This window comes from Periophthalmus magnuspinnatus, chromosome 4 (genome assembly GCF_009829125.3).
Source record: "Periophthalmus magnuspinnatus isolate fPerMag1 chromosome 4, fPerMag1.2.pri, whole genome shotgun sequence".
Lineage (NCBI taxonomy): Eukaryota > Metazoa > Chordata > Actinopteri > Gobiiformes > Gobiidae > Periophthalmus > Periophthalmus magnuspinnatus.
Window position 1 is genome coordinate 7,346,120 of NC_047129.1, and position 18,656 is coordinate 7,364,775.

General features: G+C 40.4%; 1 protein-coding gene across 2 annotated transcripts in view; it reads right to left on the bottom strand.

Moving 5' to 3' along the window:
• Positions 1-18,656, bottom strand: part of dab1a (DAB adaptor protein 1a) — a 63,808-nt gene that overhangs the window by 35,442 nt on the left and 9,710 nt on the right. For both annotated transcript variants that reach the window (XM_055221052.1, XM_055221051.1), the window contains exon 3: positions 2,953-3,092. In XM_055221052.1, the coding sequence (XP_055077027.1) occupies positions 2,953-3,092 (140 nt within the window). The remainder of the gene's footprint in view (positions 1-2,952; positions 3,093-18,656) is intronic.

The window sequence follows — 18,656 nt, forward strand, 5'->3', positions numbered from 1 at the left end:
CCCACCAGTAGAAAAGTTACATAGGGCAACTTTAAATTACTGCACTATTGAGGATTAACAGTCCCATTTTGTTCTTATATTTTTCTATCATATATTTGTACTCATTCTTTTACAAGACAATGACTTCACAAACTGTCAGCCTAATCAGGTCTAAGTCAAAAGAACATTCGCTTATTCTGTCTGGACAAGTGAAAACTTAACAAATGGGGTTTGTGAAGAATCATTCATCAAGAACTCCTCTTTTACTTTGATTTATATTTTCTCTGCTAAAATGCCTTGCAAATAAGTGAAAGTACAATGTGTCGCAGCAACTTACCTGCTTGAAATAATTGAGTGTATGATTTATGGGCCCACTAGAGCCTCTAAGGATTGGGGTGTCTCTGTATTTTGCTCGTGGCTGTATTTGCATAGGTGAGCCACAACAGCAGATGAAAAGAGGTAGAATGGCGGGCTGGTATAGGGCGGGGCAGTGGAGGAAGAAGGTGGAGAGATCAGAGAAAAGGACTTGATGGATTTGCTGTCGGAATAAATGAGGAGGAGGAAAGCTGTTTGATCAATGAGCTGTCCGTCCCACACCTCACCTCATGCGCCTCGGCTGGATGGAGTTTTCAGTGGACATAAACAACATGCACACAGGCAATTCTCACACCTTCAAGCACTCACGCTGGTGAACAAAATGTACCAGAGCACGTTCCTGGAACAATTGTTTTTGTTTTTTTTCTATCTTTCACTACATTTGAGGCTCTTTGTACATTATTTATTCAGAGTAGCACACAGGGGTTTGCAAGGACCTTATATTACAAATAACAACCCTGAACTTGAATGCCCGACTAGTTCTTCTCTTTCTTATGCTGTGTCTGCTTAGAAGTGTTCACGAAAAATCACCTGGCTCCATCGAACAACAAACTGCATCTTCTTGTCTTAAAAACTACACATGTTACATTCACAAATTCCATATTTGATCTTCCTCTAGCTTTCTTCTACTTGCATATTCCCTATTCCTGCATTGTACATGTAAACTCTAAATCTAGTGTACACAAAACATGTCCAGTATTAAAAATAAGCTAGTTTTGATCAAGCCTAGCTCAAGATCTGGAGATGGGCCCCTGAGCACTGCACTGTGGCACCCACTGCTCCTGGCCTTGAAGGATGGGTCAAATTGAGAAGACAAATTTCCCTACAGGGACTATTAAGTGCACCTTAACCTTACATGTGCAAACTCTGAATCTAGTCTTCTGGTCTTCTTTAACATGAGCTGTCTGACTGATGATTCCTAACCCTGTTCATCTTTGTTACTGCAAAAGAGAAACTCAACAAAATTAGTTTTCAACAATACTTCCTCTATTGAAAGCTTTGTTGGTGACTCGAATAAACCTTTAAATTCTCCTTTTTGTGGACCTACCTGTTCTATCTGGGCACCCCTAAATCTCTTACACACAAGTCTGAATGATAAACTTCCAGCTTTAGTATAAGTAATATTGACAACAGCCTCTATACAGCCACATGCCAATGTTTTTACTGATTTCCATAACAACAAACATTCATAGTGGTTGCACCATATTGCATCTTGCTGACTCTGTTCCCATCTGCCAAAACACCCTCTATGCCACTTCTTGAAGCTCGGTTGTTTCTCACAGGGGAAGGATCCTTCTCAAAGCATTTCTATTTACTCAAATGTTTTTTCTGTTGACATGAGTTTCCATTATAGATAAATAGTAGACCAAAAGGATCCTACTCAACTTACAGCTTTACCCAGTCCTCAAAAGTAGACACTGAATTATGTTACGACAAGGATTATTTCTCTACCCATAAATGTCAACAGTTCAATCTTTCTTCAAGTATTATTTCTACTAAAGTACTACTAATCAAAGCTCTCCATACAAACATGAAAGGGCATCATTACTGTATGTGGAATACACAAAACATGCATAATAAAATCATGTTAGAATATGCATGAATGTGTGCTAGTTACAGCCAGTGTTATTCCACTTTAATTACGGTATGTGATGCTGTTTAGACACTAGAGGAAAACAAACAAAAACAATAATGGAACGTGTCCTATTATCCTTCAGCCTAAAATTGAATAATGTAAAAAGAAAAAAATATGTAACTGATCCAATGCTCATGTTAGGAATTTAAAAACAGCAGTGTGTGAAAATGGATACGGCTTGTGCCATATCACCAATCAAACAGTAGCTCAGTTCAGAGGTTTTGTCCACTGATCTGCTCCACTGGCCCACAGGTTGGCGGTGCAATTCCAGCTTACACAGATGAATGTTAGCTTTGTGTCCTTGGGCAACGCACTTAACTGCCCTTAACAAAGTGTCTGCGTACACCACTGAAAGAATGTGTGAATGGATAAGCGGTTCCTTGACGTAGAGCTGGTTGAGTGCCTTGAAGGTGGAAAAGTGCTGTATAAATACGTGACAATTTACCATTCGTTGTGGACATATGTTTGACAGACCATACCGGTAACTTATGTAAAAGAATAGTTTTGTATTAGTTCACTTGTTTGCTTGGAATGACCAGCAGCTCTACTTAGTCATGTTGCTATAATGGCTTTGTCATCTGTGTAATCCCTCAGTCTAGGTAAGGGCCATAGCAAAAGAAAATTGAATTCTGTCAACTGGCAAAAGTTTTTAAGAGTGAAAACGTTTCACCACTCATCAGCGCAGCTTCTTCAGTTGTGACAAGGCAATGACTTTCCAGAACCCTGTCAGAACAGAAGATGGACGAGTGGCAAAACGTACTCACTATGTTTTTGTTGTTGATGACCAAGCTGTCCAACAGTGATCCAGGTATAGCAAAACATTTACAGATTTTGGTGTTTTAGAGAATATTCTAAAACAAAACATCCAACTATATCTTCTCTTTCTCATACATCTTGTCAAATACTACTGTAATATTTCACAAACCATATTTCTGACAGAGGAATGTGTGCAGTTGTCTTACCTTGAGCTTCATCATGGAGTCCTGGCAGAGCTTGTCTCCTCGGGCGGCGGTGACCTCGTCCAGGCCGATGAGCTTGGCCTTGTAGCGGACGCCATCACCCTTAAAACGCCTGATGAGAGCCGCCTCGCTGCGATCCTGCCCTGCGGACACACATACACACACACAAAACGGTCAGCGCTGAGAACACACTACATCTTCCATCAAGGACCTCCATCTCACTCCCCTATTACCTGGGGGTCATCAATCACACTGCTCACAACAGTAATCTGAAGAAAAAACATAGGTCAAAACTGCTAATACTGGGTCTCACACCAGCCAACTTCATGTCCTGTTTTTATGCAATGTATCTGTATGTCTTTCTTTAAGGCAGCCACAAACTTATCGTCTCTATGTCATTGTACTAACTATAACTATAACTTTATATAACATTAAAAAGTACTTATTTAAAGATAAACTATATACATTTTTAGTGGAGGGTCGGCCATCTTGCATTTATTCTTACAGGTGTTTTTATTTGTTCAAAAATACCTAGAAAACATGAATTCATACTGTGACCAGGGATGCCTGAACATAGATCTAACCCATATCTTGGCCTGGTTGTACTACCTGCTTGTCTCTTTGTAGAGGTATATATGTTCAATGTCATACTGCGGCATATTCTAGACAAAACAATAACATCACCATGGAAACCAGAAGAAGGGGGATCCTCCTCCAAAAAGTCACATAGTTCACCTTTCCTTTCCTTGTTGCTACCTAAATCAGCAAATTCATACTACCAGTAAGTCTACTAACTGAAGCTATCTATTTCTATAACTTATACAACAGTGATAAGATTTGTAATGGGTGTTTAATATACAGCACACATTTGGTAATTGCAACCATCGAAATAATGATTTTGATTGTGCTGATTGTGTTTATGTTCCTTTTTGCAGTTACTCGCCCGCGTGCGCCTCTTCACCTCTTCTCCACACTTGTTGCGAGTCATCAATCACTCTGCTCACAACAATAATCTTAAGAAAAAGCATAGGTCAAAGCTGAAAATGCCGGCTACATCTTGTTATGCACCTCTACGGGACCGGAAACATGCCGCCATCGAACTCTGGCATCATATGAATGGCGTGGTCAATGCACTCGGACAAGGCAATCAATGGAGTTTTGCAGGATTAGACTTGAGGCTGTGAAGTCCCCTTCCCTGGACATGTCTCCTCTAAAATAACGCGGTGACATTTGGCTCTTATCTCCTCCGTCTTGCACAGTGCTCTTGCTCTATTGTGAGTGGAGATTGCAGACATTGTGGAGCAGGCATTAGTGGTTGTCAGGGATGGCACACACGTGTTGACCTTGCTCTCATCCAGGAAGTGTCTGTGTTATCTACTGCAGCTACTATTTATATATAACAGTACAGAGAGAGGAGGAATAATGTAAGGCTGGATATATTTTAAATGTTTTATTGTTTCTGTTCTGCAGTCTTACATGAAGCAAGATACTGCAGGAGAACTTTAATATTTTAATAAACACCTCGTGTTTGTTAATGAAAACCTTGTAAGTGGTACCAAAACTCCAAATAAATAGAAAAACACAAAAAATGCTAAACAAACACATCTATATATTAGTTTCTGCTTTCTTTTTGGTTTCATTAGATATCATAGTTTAAGAATTATTGTCTAAAGGAAATACACACCTCTCAAAATGTACTTCACTATGTAACTTTTCTGGTGGAGGTTCTGTCATCTGATTATGGTATTAAACGTATCGATTTCTATGGAGACAAGCTAATGACTGCAGAAGGCTAAGTTAAGGTCAGATCCATGGAGACAAGACATCGCCAAACTTCAGGTGGCAGATCCCTCACCTGAAAAGTTGCACAGTGTACCTTTAAACTAGGAAAATTTATTTTTAAAGATGAGCCTTTCGGAAATGGTAAAAGCCTCATCAGGTAAAAATCTGCAGATGCGAGGAGACTAAATTCATTAATATAATATACTTTCATGAGTAGACTGGATATTTTCAGGATTACATTATATGATTGTACTGAACTTTAAAGGGCCTATAAACCCGTGCGTGTCTCCAAGAGTGATGGTGAAAGGGGCGGTGTACTGATTATGCAGCATATTCTGATAATATATCGAGGCATTAGTTTTGTACTCTACAGCAGCATGACTCTTGGAAGGTCATATGCACAATGATGGAGAGGTCTCACTCCTCCTCCTCTTTTCTATCACATCCCTCCATTCACATACAATCTTTCGAGCACTGAGTCATTGCGAGACATACGCCATGTTATAAATATGGTATTAAATTGTTTTTTGTCCAGATCTTCCACATAAACAGACTAAAACTGAACTAAAATTACTCTTGGTGCAGGCAAACAACCCTCTTGTCAGACAAAAACAAGTGTTTTCAACAGATTAAACCTTATTTTAAAACCATTATTTTAATCAACTGAACATAAACCACAATCATGAGGCTAACCCAGATGTTCAAAGTGTGGCTGAGGGACATTTCACAGCATTTCATATGGCTTTGTAATAAAAAGTGTTGTACATTTTCTAGATAATTAACAATGCAATATTATGGGATGGAGCTGCTTCTCTCTTCAAATGTAAAAACACAACACTACATAGGAGCACTAAAAATATAAACACAACCACTATGTACATATTTACATTTTGCTTTGTAGTTTGGTTATTTAATTATCATTTATAAAATCCTTCAGTTACAGAATACAAAAGAAATTTCCAAGGATTCCACTGGACTTTACTGACATACTGGCACAAACCATGGGACACCTCTGGCTTGACCATCGCCATGAGGGATATAGGGCTATAAAGGGAACACATCAGGCTGGTTCTCAGATGGGCCGTGAGTGGCTAGCATCAGGTGTGAGCTCTCTCATTGTGCATTAATGCTGCCTCCGACCTCATTTACCTGAGGGAGCACGGGACACTTAGGAGCAGGTCTATGCACAACTGAATGACCGTGAAAGAAAGGACTGAAGTAGTGGTTAGAGCTTTCACCCATCAACCAATGGTCAACTGGTCCATCCCAGATGCAACCAGTGCAAAAAACACTCACACATCACCCTCCTTGCATCCAATTGTTAACATTTAGCTGGAAGCACAGGGTTAAAAGTTCACTGCGGGTTACTTAGTGCAAATAAAATCATTTTCCAGTGTATAAACAAACTGTTCCCATTGACTAAAAGCACCACCTCCACACGCGCTCATGTTTGGGATGAATCACCCGGCACACGGCTCCAACACAATCCCACAAATCTGAAGTGTCTGCTTCAAAGTCTATGGAGACAAAACGCTATGCAACATCTGTCCTTATTTTGGAGCGCAGCAGCAGCAGCCGCACTGTGTCACGTCTCACCGGGGCTGGGAGAACACTAAATGATTATATCACCAGGGGATGTGCACAGTCTTCTATCATATTTAAATAGGACTTTCGTTTCAATAAACTAAGCAATCTCATGAAGGATATATGAAGAATAGGCATGTACGTACTATGGGGGGAAAAAATAATACCAGTTTGTATGCAAGGACTTGAAACACCAGATCTGCTAAGTGGGAAGAAACATATTTAACCAAGAACACTACAGCTACAAGTTTAATTAACAGACAATTTATATTTGCTTCACGAATGATTGACAGGTGGGTTATCCAGTCAGGAAGATGAATGCTCCACCCGGAAATACAACAATAACGGCTGCTTATGAGGAAAAAGTTAATAAATCAAAGGGGGACTGAAAAACATCATGCATTTCGGTGGAATGAATGAGCGAAGCACTAATCTCTGTTTAACTCAGGTGGAAGAAGTTTGTTTTGTTAAATGATGGGTGACCGATGAGCTCATTTTTTCGCACGTGTCACTGAAATAAATAAACCTCATTGCACAGTATTGTCTGAATCTGGCTCGCGGTGGTGAACAGACTAATATCCCTCTGTAGAAAAAATAAAACAGGACTTATATTTCTTATTATTGATGTTTTAAACTTTCATTGCTTATATTAAAAGGTACATTTGCAGGATTTCTCTATAGTATTGTTACAAGAGTGGATATGTTGAAAGTTCTTTTAGGTACTCAAGGACACTAGCCCTCTTAAGTCCAATCAATACCAAAGTGTATCAATACAAACCCTGCCACAGAAGCATGACATAAAGTAGTCCAGCTGTCTTCCAATACACTACTGCAATATTCAAGGTTTTATAGCTGAGTGTAACAGCACAGGGCCATTTCGTGTTATATCCTTGAGTGTTAAGTAGTAAGCAAGTGTCCAGCTGATATTGTCTCAACGGAACAGCACTTTCCATTTAAGTTTGACATTTAAGACTCACTCTGGCCATCTGCATCCATCACCATTACCACCGCTATGGGTAAAGTGGAGAGAAAGCAGTAAGTACGAGCACATAGACCAAGGGCAAGAGGCTAAAACAGAGTGCCCTGAGTGCTTCATATGATTACCTTGGAAAGAATGTTCAGTGAAAGCCCACCCAGTGACAGTGTGTATAAGGCAGGCGCAGTTCCGGAGTAGGTCAGCGGGGGGCGGCAAATTAAATGTGTGATATTGTCACAACCCTGCTGAGATTGAAACACAACTAATGAAAGAATCCTCAGTCCGCTGAAAGAAACCATCTCTCTTCTAAACATATAGAAACACAGCGGCGCGCACATGCTTTTATCCAGCTAACTACACCATTATAAGCAGTAAGCATTGTTTGGGATAATCTATCAAAAGAGATATATGGTTGGTGTACAGCAGGGGTTCCCAATCTTTTCACGCTGAGACTCTCAAAACAACCATGTGAACAAATCTGGGAGCCTTACTGCAAAATTACACTGGTGCAAGTTATAATTTAGAGTCTCAAAACATTAAAAACGGGTTCAGTGAGTTCATTGTCTTCGACCTGATTCCATCAAAAATACCATTTCAAATTAATCCTTGAAATTATCTTGCATCTTCAGCACTGGGCCCTGCAACGCCGTCTTTGGGGTCTATACTCATATTTGTTGACCTTGGATGAGAACCTTTTGCGATGGCACGTGCTAAAACATTTGAAATTATTAGCTTGCATGGTGTTACTCTGTAGACGTCTTGTTAAGGAGTCGTATTTATGGTAAACTGCGCAGGTACCTTGTTGTCCCGTTGGATAAGCAATCAATGCACTACACTACTACTATTACATCTGTCATTGACCCCCAAGTGAACTACAGAAACGAGTTCAGCTCCCATCTCGCACCACACCCGATTACACCGGAAATCTGCTTTGTAAGTCTTACGTGGCCCGATAGTTAAAAGCACTCCATTTTAGCTTATCTCTATGCGTATGTGTGAGTGGGTGAGACAGTATTTGGCATGCAGTGCTGGTGAGGCTGTCTGTCTGAAGCAACAAGCAAAGAGGGAGGGGAGGACATATACGCAGTCTCTATTGGATAAAAGTCACTCAGGATTAGAGCATTATGACGGACACAAACTCCATACACACATACAGTTCGCAGCTACAAGTACAGCAGGTGAACAGGGCACCCTAGAGAAACCCACAGTGATAGTACAGGCAATGCTAATCTAGACCTGTATCTATACTGTCAGCTGTTGGACTGCGTTGGTGCATAGTTCCAGTGTATTTCACATAACAGAGAATGCCAGATGATTGTACACTTTATTGTGCCTGACTTATAGTGTGGATTTTTATCAAACGAGGAGAGCAAAAAGCATTGTCTAGGGAGCGAGGTGATATTTCGAGGGTAGCACAGTTTGTCTCGAGTTTAGAAGTGCAGTAAAACACACTGGATTTATTAAAAGATTGCAAAAAGTAAACAGTAGAGGCAAGTGAAGAATAATCACTGACATGGTAGAATGCCAAAAAAAGGATTATACATGAGGGAGCTGCAGAAGTTTACATTGCGGGTTTGCTCAAAAACTCAGGGTTGAAATGCCTATGCACAACAAGGCACAACACAACACAGTTATACTTATGTAAATATGAATGTACATGCATCCGTATTGGTCTGGCTCATTTTATGTTTCGTTACAAGATTGTTTGCCCAAATGGCCAACGAATTCATGTTATCTTGTGCAAGATGGCAGAGTAGTTGAAGTTATCTTGTATCCTTTGATTTGAGGTCGTCTCTGGCTTTCTTCAACCGTATTTGTATGCATGTATCTTTGTTGATTCAGCCCCTAAATAAACAACTCAAATGTACAGTGAGGTATAAAGTGACATTTTATCATCACATAAAACTCAGAGACACACTTGCATCACCTGTAGGCCATAAACTGAATCTAATCTATTCTGTTAACAAACCAAATGTATATTGGAATCACTGTAATTATGCCCAATCCAATTGCATTAAGACACTGGCAATTTCTAACCCTGTTGTATAATGTTGCACCAGTGTTTTCTTGTTCACATTGCTGCTGTTAATGTGTTTCATAACCAGACAATATAAGTGGACCCAAATATAGCACAATAATAGCTTGCAACTGGTGAAAAACATGACTGTAATGGGAGACTATTAGGTCTATTTTTAAAAAGAAAACATGATTTTTTTTATTGTTTTTTTCATTCATGCATTTATGAAAGGAATTATATTACATTTATTGTGAGAATTATTGCCTGCAAAAGTTATAATAACATCTTGCGGAGTTTCTTCCCTCTCTCACTGATGCCCAGACCTTTATGTGTGTGGTCAATAATGCATAAGAGTCCAGTTCATTAGTTTGATTGGGCAGTTGGGAGCATGAGATTAGTATAGAGCCACTGTGCAGGAGCGAGTTAGCCCGCGCACCTGTGTCTGCAGCAGTCCACCTCATTTTCCTTAATGTGGCACTGGACTGTTATCATTACAAAAGCTGATGGTAATAGTGCTATATCTCTGGCTTAGCACTTTACTTTAGACATATTTTCCGACGGCCTTGTAGTCTCCACTGCTCCGCGGGGGCTCCTAACTGCAGCCGAGTTTGATCCACAACCCAAATTCAACAGCACATGAGGGAACCTACAGTAGCAGTAACTCTCTTCAATTAATCCGGCCTCTAAATCCTGCCGGCGAGCGAAAAACTGCGTGGCTTTTTCCACCTTACCTCTCCAAGACTTGTTCAGATGAAGCACTCAATCATAGCAACACTCACGGTTAAAACCACAAGCGAACGCGTGCCAAGAAAACAACAAGTTTCCCCCTTCAGCGCCATGCTTAATTGTGGCAGACAGATTTGGCAACACACCCCGCTTGCACTTCACTAAGTATACGCATCCACGCATACTCCATAAACATCGCAGTGGCTGGCGGAGACAAACGCCAAGTGTAAAATGAGATGATAAAGTAACTGTTGCCACTCTCGTCAAAGAAATGAATGTATTGCCTATGTGAGCGCAGATGTTTCAAGTCTGAACAGGGACGCTTCTTTTGTACCCCGCAACACAAATATAATGAGGTAAATCTATTGTTGAAGCTGTATTGTGGTGGTATAAAACTAATGTCCCATTATTATATTATTCACTGTTAAGACAATGATCATGCACTTGTGTCATGTTAAAGTGAAGCCTGAGAGACTGTAAGACAGAATCTATATTATGCTAGTGTTTTGATCTTTTAAGCAAGTCAAAATATCTATCCGTCACAAATGTACCTGTTCTTGATATTTGTTTCATTATCGCAAACACTTTCAGTGATAATTATCTTGCACTTGAGAGTCTCAAATGCTGAAACCTTCATCTTGTAGTTTAATTATTGGCACTAGGACCCATTGCATCATGTAGTATCCTTCCTTTTCGATGCACTAATTCAATTCAATTCATTTATTTTTGTAACGCCCAAAATCACAACAACAGTTGTCTCGAAGGGCGTTCATGTTTTGGTTGATGGGGGAAACCGGAGTACCCGGAGGAAACCCATCCAGACACGAGGAGAAACATGAAAAACTCCACACAGAAAGGCCTGGGCGACCCGGGGATCGAACCAAACCCTCTTGCTGTGAGGCATGAGTGTTGCCACTCAGCCACCGTGCTGCCTACACACAAAAACAAAACAACAGGAAAAATCAGACAAAACAAGAAAAATCGGCCAGGCGAGGAGGAGGAAGACCAGCAGAAGTGCTCCTGATTTCATTTGTATTGACAAATTTCATGCCAAAATTTCAAGGGTTAAAGGTATTTCTAAGACACATTGTTTTGAAGATATAAAACCTATGTCTGAAATTAAGAAAACCTGTATCTTGAGATCAACCATCTTGTTTTTAAGGGGGTTCTCCTTTTATATATTAACAATTTTGTGCCTTTCTTTTACTATGCTATATCTAAAGTGCTTTTATGAAAGGAGAACATGATTCTTAAGTAGGCTTGCATTCAGACCTATTGTCCTTTAGTTTGTGTTTGGGGATGTTTCTTGTTCCTGATCAAAGGGAGAAAAAAGGAAGTTGTGTGTGGCCTTGTCTTTGGCACTTACTTGAGGTTTAAAGTTCTGAGTTTGTCAAAGTGACCTTACATATTGTTTGTATTTGGTTGGAGGGTGGGGACCTAATGGGCAATAGCTGGCATCTGTCCCTGGTGTATTTCTCAGCTCTAATTTGCCGTGTGTTTTCTTCCAGAGAGGACAGTGCAGAGCCTGAGGACACACATGCACACACACACACAGGTCTGTGGGCTGCTCCTTCAGCCCGGTCATAGGGGATTCTGGGAGAGGGAAACACACTGATTGGAATAGGAGAAGGATATTGGATGTTGAGAAATACAGGCTGAAAATGGCAGAGGATAAAATGTCAGTGATATTTCTGTGCAGATGAAACACTTTGTGGAAATAAAACCTAACAGAATAATATTCATCATAAAATCATCTGTCATAAACAGGGATTTTTGTCAGTGTTGCTTTATTATTGTCTCCATGTTCAATTCAATTCAAGTTTATTTAACAACTTCAGCTGCCCAAAGTGCTTCACATAATCTACAAAAAACAAGTATACAGATAACACAATACATAGGAAAAGAATAATAAAACACCAAGATATCCAGTCTAGCTAGTACTAAATCCCAGGGGGAAGAGGTGGGTTTTCAGTCTAGTCTTAAACTTAAGAATAAGAGGATCTGACAGGCAGAGGGAGGCTGTTCCACCGCCATGTTTGTGAATCACTTCTTTAGCTGCAGCTGTCCTGAGACCAGCCACTTAAACAATGATGCAAAACACTATATACAACAACTGAACAATTAAATATTAGTAGTATCAAACACTAGAAGTTGGTAGTAACAGCCTTTTGGTTAAGGGCCAAACTTCAGATGCTTCACCATGAATGGCTTATGACTTATTGGACATTAAGATAGCGGTAACTCAAGAATAAAACTTAAAACCTTTGCAATCTATTTGATGTAATGTAAAAATATTTTAAAATTACATTTTCTCAGCATGGCCTTTGATAAACTATAGTACGACCCGCCACCCGAGAAAATGAATTTTCAGGTAGCGCAATTGTAGATGTTATTTTGTTCTGATTTCACAAAAGCTTTGTGATATTTTGCCCAAATACGCAGCTCTGTATCAAATAGATTGTACAAAACAAACAGAGAAAGGCCTCACTGCCCTGTGCTTTTAAGCTTGTCACACTCAGCCACACTCAGCCACAAAAGCATTTTCAGAGCCTGCCTTTGTTTATAGTGTTACTGTAATGAGATGCACTATGATATGTGCCAAAAGCAGTGGTCACAATGAGCTACAATTACCTGTAAATGCAGCTCTGTGTTGATTAGCAGCCACTCCAAATGGACCCTGGATGACGCAGCGTGCGGTGGTTGGACAAAATGAATTTAATTTACTCACACAAAGCCCACAGTATGTTCTTTAGAGCTGAAGCCATTTAATCATGTCCTCTACCCTCTCATTTCATCTCATCTTTTCTTTGGGGGCTCTCTTAATAATAACTCAACAGTAGCAGTGGTAGCATGAGGCCCATCCAAACACAGCAGACGATTCACTGTGTCCTGTCGCTTCACACACAGAACCCCACCTCTCTGGATGCTGGGCGGTAAAGCACATTTCTTGCCCTGGCTTTAATTACAAACTAATTGGTCTCACTAACAAAGGGGAATGCAGCCCCTAGCTGCACGGACGTTAGTGAGTGCTGTATGTAGCATGTGTAATGTGCATGGGCTCTGACAGGGCATCAGAGAGAGGACCAGTGCAAACAAGCCCCTAGCATCCTGTCATGCAACACTGAAGATCCTCCCCTCAGACTGCTCCGTCAGTTAGCTCGGAGCTTGGAGTTTGGCGCAGCAACAATACCTATTCATAATACATTTACTACAGTCAAGGTCTAACAGAAATGCACATATTCATACACCAAAAGTATATGACTTGATTGACATTACCTTTTGTAACTGTTACACAATCTCACTATGAAAAAATATCATGTGTAAATACACACACACACACACAAAAGAAAAACAATGGTCAAATTTATAGCACTTTTCCACCTGCAAGGCACTCAAAACTCTTTATGTCAAGGAACCGCTCATCCAGTCACACACACATTCACACACCACTGTATGCAGACAACAGGGGCAAAGCAGGTTAAGTGACTTGCCCAAGGGCAGTATCATCTGTGGGAGCTGAAATCATACTGCCAACCTGGGGGCACGTGCCTGATCGCTCTACCAAAAAGTTTATGCCAAGAGCTAGATTCAAACCACTTTACACAAATCCATCTAGTACTGAAAAATGTAATAACACTGGGTTGGAAATAAACCTGTTTTTTAGACAAAAGCTCTGAACTCAACCCAATAAAACAACAGGAAGAGGATCAGCTGCAAATGATTCCTTTGGACAATGTGGTCATTCACTCTGAAAAAATATACACTGTACAAGCAACTATAAGGTAAGGAATGTGAAGAACAGAGACAATGTGTGAGTCCATGCATAACAATACCATATCGTAGGCTGACCAGAGCTGGATTTAAGTGCTAGGAGTGCTGCATCCCTAGTTTAAGCTATATGTAGCTATAAATAACTGCTCACACTCCAAACTTCCTCAACACCTTGTACTAGCATGAATGCTTATACTACAAAGTGAAATTGCCTCTTTCCAATTCTGCTCCTAGTCTCTTCACTGAAAGTACATTGTTCTTTGGAGACATCTGAGTGACGATTAGCTTCCTAAGGCATGCGACTGTGAAGAAATAAGTGTCAAAACATTAGCAAACACAGGTAAGTCCTCACAAGACGCCGCCAGGTCTTTCAAGTAACGGTGAACATGCCACAACAAAGGCTGCTATCTGACGTGTGCCAAAACATGGAGCTCCTGGCTCTCATCTGCTGTAATGAACCTTTTCTCAGGGCTGGCTCAGCTGGGCTCCAGGAACAGAGGTGAAACTGGAGACAACATACGACAAGAGGAGGAACTACAAGCTATGCCATCTGTCTGTGGACTCTCATCTCTGTCATTCACACACTCACCACTTCAAAAATAACTCAAACTAAACACAACAAGAAATACATAAAACATGTTGTGGTCTCAAGACTTAGTTTTGACCTTAACAGGCTTTAAAGATGCACTATGTAACTTTTCTCATGGAGGTCCACCACCCGCTTGTCTCCATGAAGATGTTACCGATTTGCCAAGAAGGTGTCACTTCTACTTCTTGTCTATCTTTTATTTATTCAATTTGTTGCTATAGGGTGGCCTAGATTAGACTTATGCCATACTGTGGAACATTCCCACAAAGCAATAGCAGTTGCAAGCTGTGCAATGAGGCAGGTCACTTCAGACGTGAGAAACAGGTGAGTCTTTCTTATATGTTCTTTATGGACCTCGTGCTCGGGCCAGCTTGGTCAGTCTATGTGTACATCAACAGTGAATTGTGTCATATGCGTAGAATTACATGGACTTTAGAATATGGGCTAATAAATTTGCTGCAATGACCTTGACCTGATATCTTTCTAATAAGATGCGCATGAGCAGGAAACCAAATTTTCATATCTATTATTAATTTCTGATTAAATGTAATATTCAGGTATAACACAATTTCCTTCATTATGAACTTTCACAGAATTTAATCAATAGTGCCACTCAGGTCACATTTCTTTTTATATGAGTATCAGACATAATTACAAAGTTGTTGTTCTGGTTCAGCTTTGTGTGTGGCAGAACTATAGTCTGTGACCACTGAGGTATACAAAACATTACATTCAGAAAACACAACATTAATAGCGTTCTCTTCTGGGGATGACAGATCTCCTGCCTCCTACATGTATGTTCATATTTGGCATAGATTTTACAATAGATGCTTCATAGATGCACCACTCTTTTGATGTAGACTAATATCTGTGAACAAAACAAACGCACAAAACTTATTTTTTCTTTAGTTTCTTTTGTGAAAACCACTGACCTTTTAATTTTCACATCATCTGTCAGTGAGCGCCTGCGTCTCCCATATGGAAAATAGACACTTTAGCGCGTGTTGGAAATAGCAAACAGCAGCCTGTCAACATCAAACAAATAAGAACTGCCCTTTCGGAGGCAAGTCCTTCAGCTGCACAGCAGGGTGAATGCGTGGGCCTCTATTACTGCTTTGTGTGACATTGGGACATTTTCCTTTTGTGCAAATTATGAGCAGGGACCAAACTGTTGCTATGGAGACTGTATTTAGCGGTGAGGTGGGAGAAAACGGCACAAACTGGAGTTGAGGACGAAAGCTGAGCACACAGAGAGATCAGAGAGCAGCTCCACAGACACAGAGGACTTAAGAGAGCAAATACAAGCTCCGGATTGAAGGTCAGGTGACTGCATCCTCTCCATGTCCTGACCTGACCCGAGAAAGAGACAAAGAGAATGTAGAGTGGTCAAAATGGTCAGTAGAGTTGCTTGAAGACATTATTTAACTTAATTGTGCAAAATTATCACGTTAAACAAAGTGAATGCAAATTAAAAAAAAAGATTAGACAAACAATCAGTATTAGAAATAGACAATTAATTAAAATAACAATTACAAATGTTATTCAAATCTTGCCTCATAACATAAAACTTTAAACACAGAGAGCACTTGGTGTAAGTCTGATGCAAATACAGCCAAAGTTATATGTGATTGTTAAAACTATGAAACCTCGATACTAACATGTACCTTAACTTTACATTACTTTAAAGGTGCACTATGTAACTTTTCTTGTGTGGAGCCAACATGGAGATGTTGTTGCATTCAATTACAGATGTTTCTATTGCTCAATGATAGCTTCAAAAGCATTCTAACAGTGAGCTTACATGGAGACAGATAAATATAATGCCATACAGTGGAACATTCCAGGCAAAGAAACCCTAAGAAAGAAACACCTAATGGGAGACTAGCAGATTCCCCACGTGAAAAGTTACATATTACATTTTTAAGCTCAGGTGTTTTACATTGTGGTACTAAAATCTTTTAGCACAACTGTGTAATTAAAAAAAAAAGGTCTGCGATGTGGGCTAAGGATGCCAGGCAGCAGGATAGATACAGCACCTAATCCTCCAGAAATAAAGTGATGGTGTGGAAGGGCAGCGATAGCGGGAGGACAGAGAGGAGCCACTTATCTCTAAATATAGTTTCACAAAGTCTATGTCACAGTCTGTTATTACAGGTCATTCTTGTCTTCTGTCACCCCTATACCCACTGGCCTCTAGTGACAACAGCAGCCAATTCAATTCAATCTCTGTCTGATTGGAGGGAACAGATCTGATTACCTCTCATAGACCACCCCACACACATACACACACTTGAATAGCATTGTTTGTGCTTGGAGAATACTCAAGGGAAAGATATCTGAGTAAATGGCTGCGGTGATTGTGCCAGATAGACTGGATGTGTGCATAATATCAACACCACATAAGCTAATGTGTTTGCTAATCGCACACCAGAGACAGGCTAAACAGACACCCGTGCACGCCACGCACGTGCACACCACACTAACGGCTGCATGGCTATAACCTTTAACCACTCTTTTCATGCCAGCAGTTGCCAGATCCACAGCAGTATACCCCCTTCCCACACAAACACATACTCAGCCAAATCCCATTGTGACACTATACTGTGATTTTTCACAGCCATCAGGACACTTTCACGGGTTTGTTGACAGCTATGGAAGTTGTTAGAACTGGTATAATCATTTCAGAGTTTTCACGTCAGCAAAGGTTTCAAATGCAATTTTGATGCTGAGAATGTATTACGATAAAAGTTACTACTGGCTATTGAATATTTAAGACTGAATAATTAAAATATCTTCCAAAACAGTAAACTAAAGTTTCAACATGATAAAATGAGCTACATTTGACTGCTGCAACATTTAAGTACAATATAAATATTTACAAAAACACACATAAATGGATGCATCATAACATGTGACTTCCTCTCTAATATCAGTGCAAATGATGTGCCATGCCCATCTGCTGCCCCATATGTGAACTGTGATCACTGTAGATCCTGACACTTTCTATCAGAAGGAGCTCACCACCACGTGAGCTCAAGTAGTGACTGTAGCTTGTCACTTGATAAGAACCACACGGACAGCCTTCACTCCCTGCATCTGTTACATGTCAGCAGCATGTTAACCACTGTCCATCACTAGACACACTCTGGAAACCTACTGACTACTGCTGACCAGGAACACCCCAAATCTCTAACACAATAGACTCTAGTGGCAGTTGTTACCTGATATAATTGGTCAAAATCCTACCGGCTAACAGGTGCTATGCCTATGCAATCTACCAGTCAGCCAGGTGTGTTCCATAACAAAAGGTTTCAGAAAGTTGTGAACAGGGCTGTGTGGAGGGAAGATGTTTTAAATGAGGCGTTACAGATCTGGGTGCTTTCCCTGGCTCCTTTCTTGCTCTGTAGAGTACATTCTTATAGACAAACTTCTATTTCTAATCAGTTTAAAATAAGTTGTTAATATGATCTGCCATGCAATGTGGATAGAGTGCTTCTACTATGTGATTTCCAAGCCCAAAGAATGGATGCTTTTTCCCCCAAGCGATGGAGGTGAGAAGTGACAGGAGGGATAGAGGAATCACAGCTCTAATCTTCAGGATTTGGTGTGGATTAATAAAGACTCCACACTTCAAGAGTCAAATCTGGCCAATAACACAAGCTTTATTCACTAAGGGAGGACATACAATGCTAATGTTATTCACTGCAGGTCTTGCAAATGCTAAAGGTTGAAGGTTATCTCTACCTGTCGCTCTAATTCAATAAAATCGTTTCTTACAGGAAAATTATAGAGATGAAAACATAATTGTGCTTGAGAAAACCATCCCGCCTCCTCTGAACCAATGATCAGCGCTGACATCGGGACACGTGCGTTGCATGTGATAAATGTGGGACGTCCCGTAGTGGTTTTCATTACATTCTTCTGCCCAGAGCCAGGGAACAATGGCGCTAGATTAAACAGTGCTCCTTCAAGACAAATCATTAGTCTTCTTCACTCTCTCTCCCCTGTCAGTCCGCCTCTCGATCGCCCAAGTCAAGGTCGTTTGTAAGTCACAGATTCAGAATAAAAGCGAGTTGGAAGAATGGGCAGCTGTACTATAGGGATTCTGACACTAACACTAACCATTTATACTATGATGTGCTATTCATTTAAAGCCATTTTCATTCAAATCAGGCAAGCCTCAGACAGGGGTGTGTGTATGCGCCAGGATAGGCACAAGGGGGGGCAAAATAACAGGAACATTATCAAAGTAGCCTATTCCC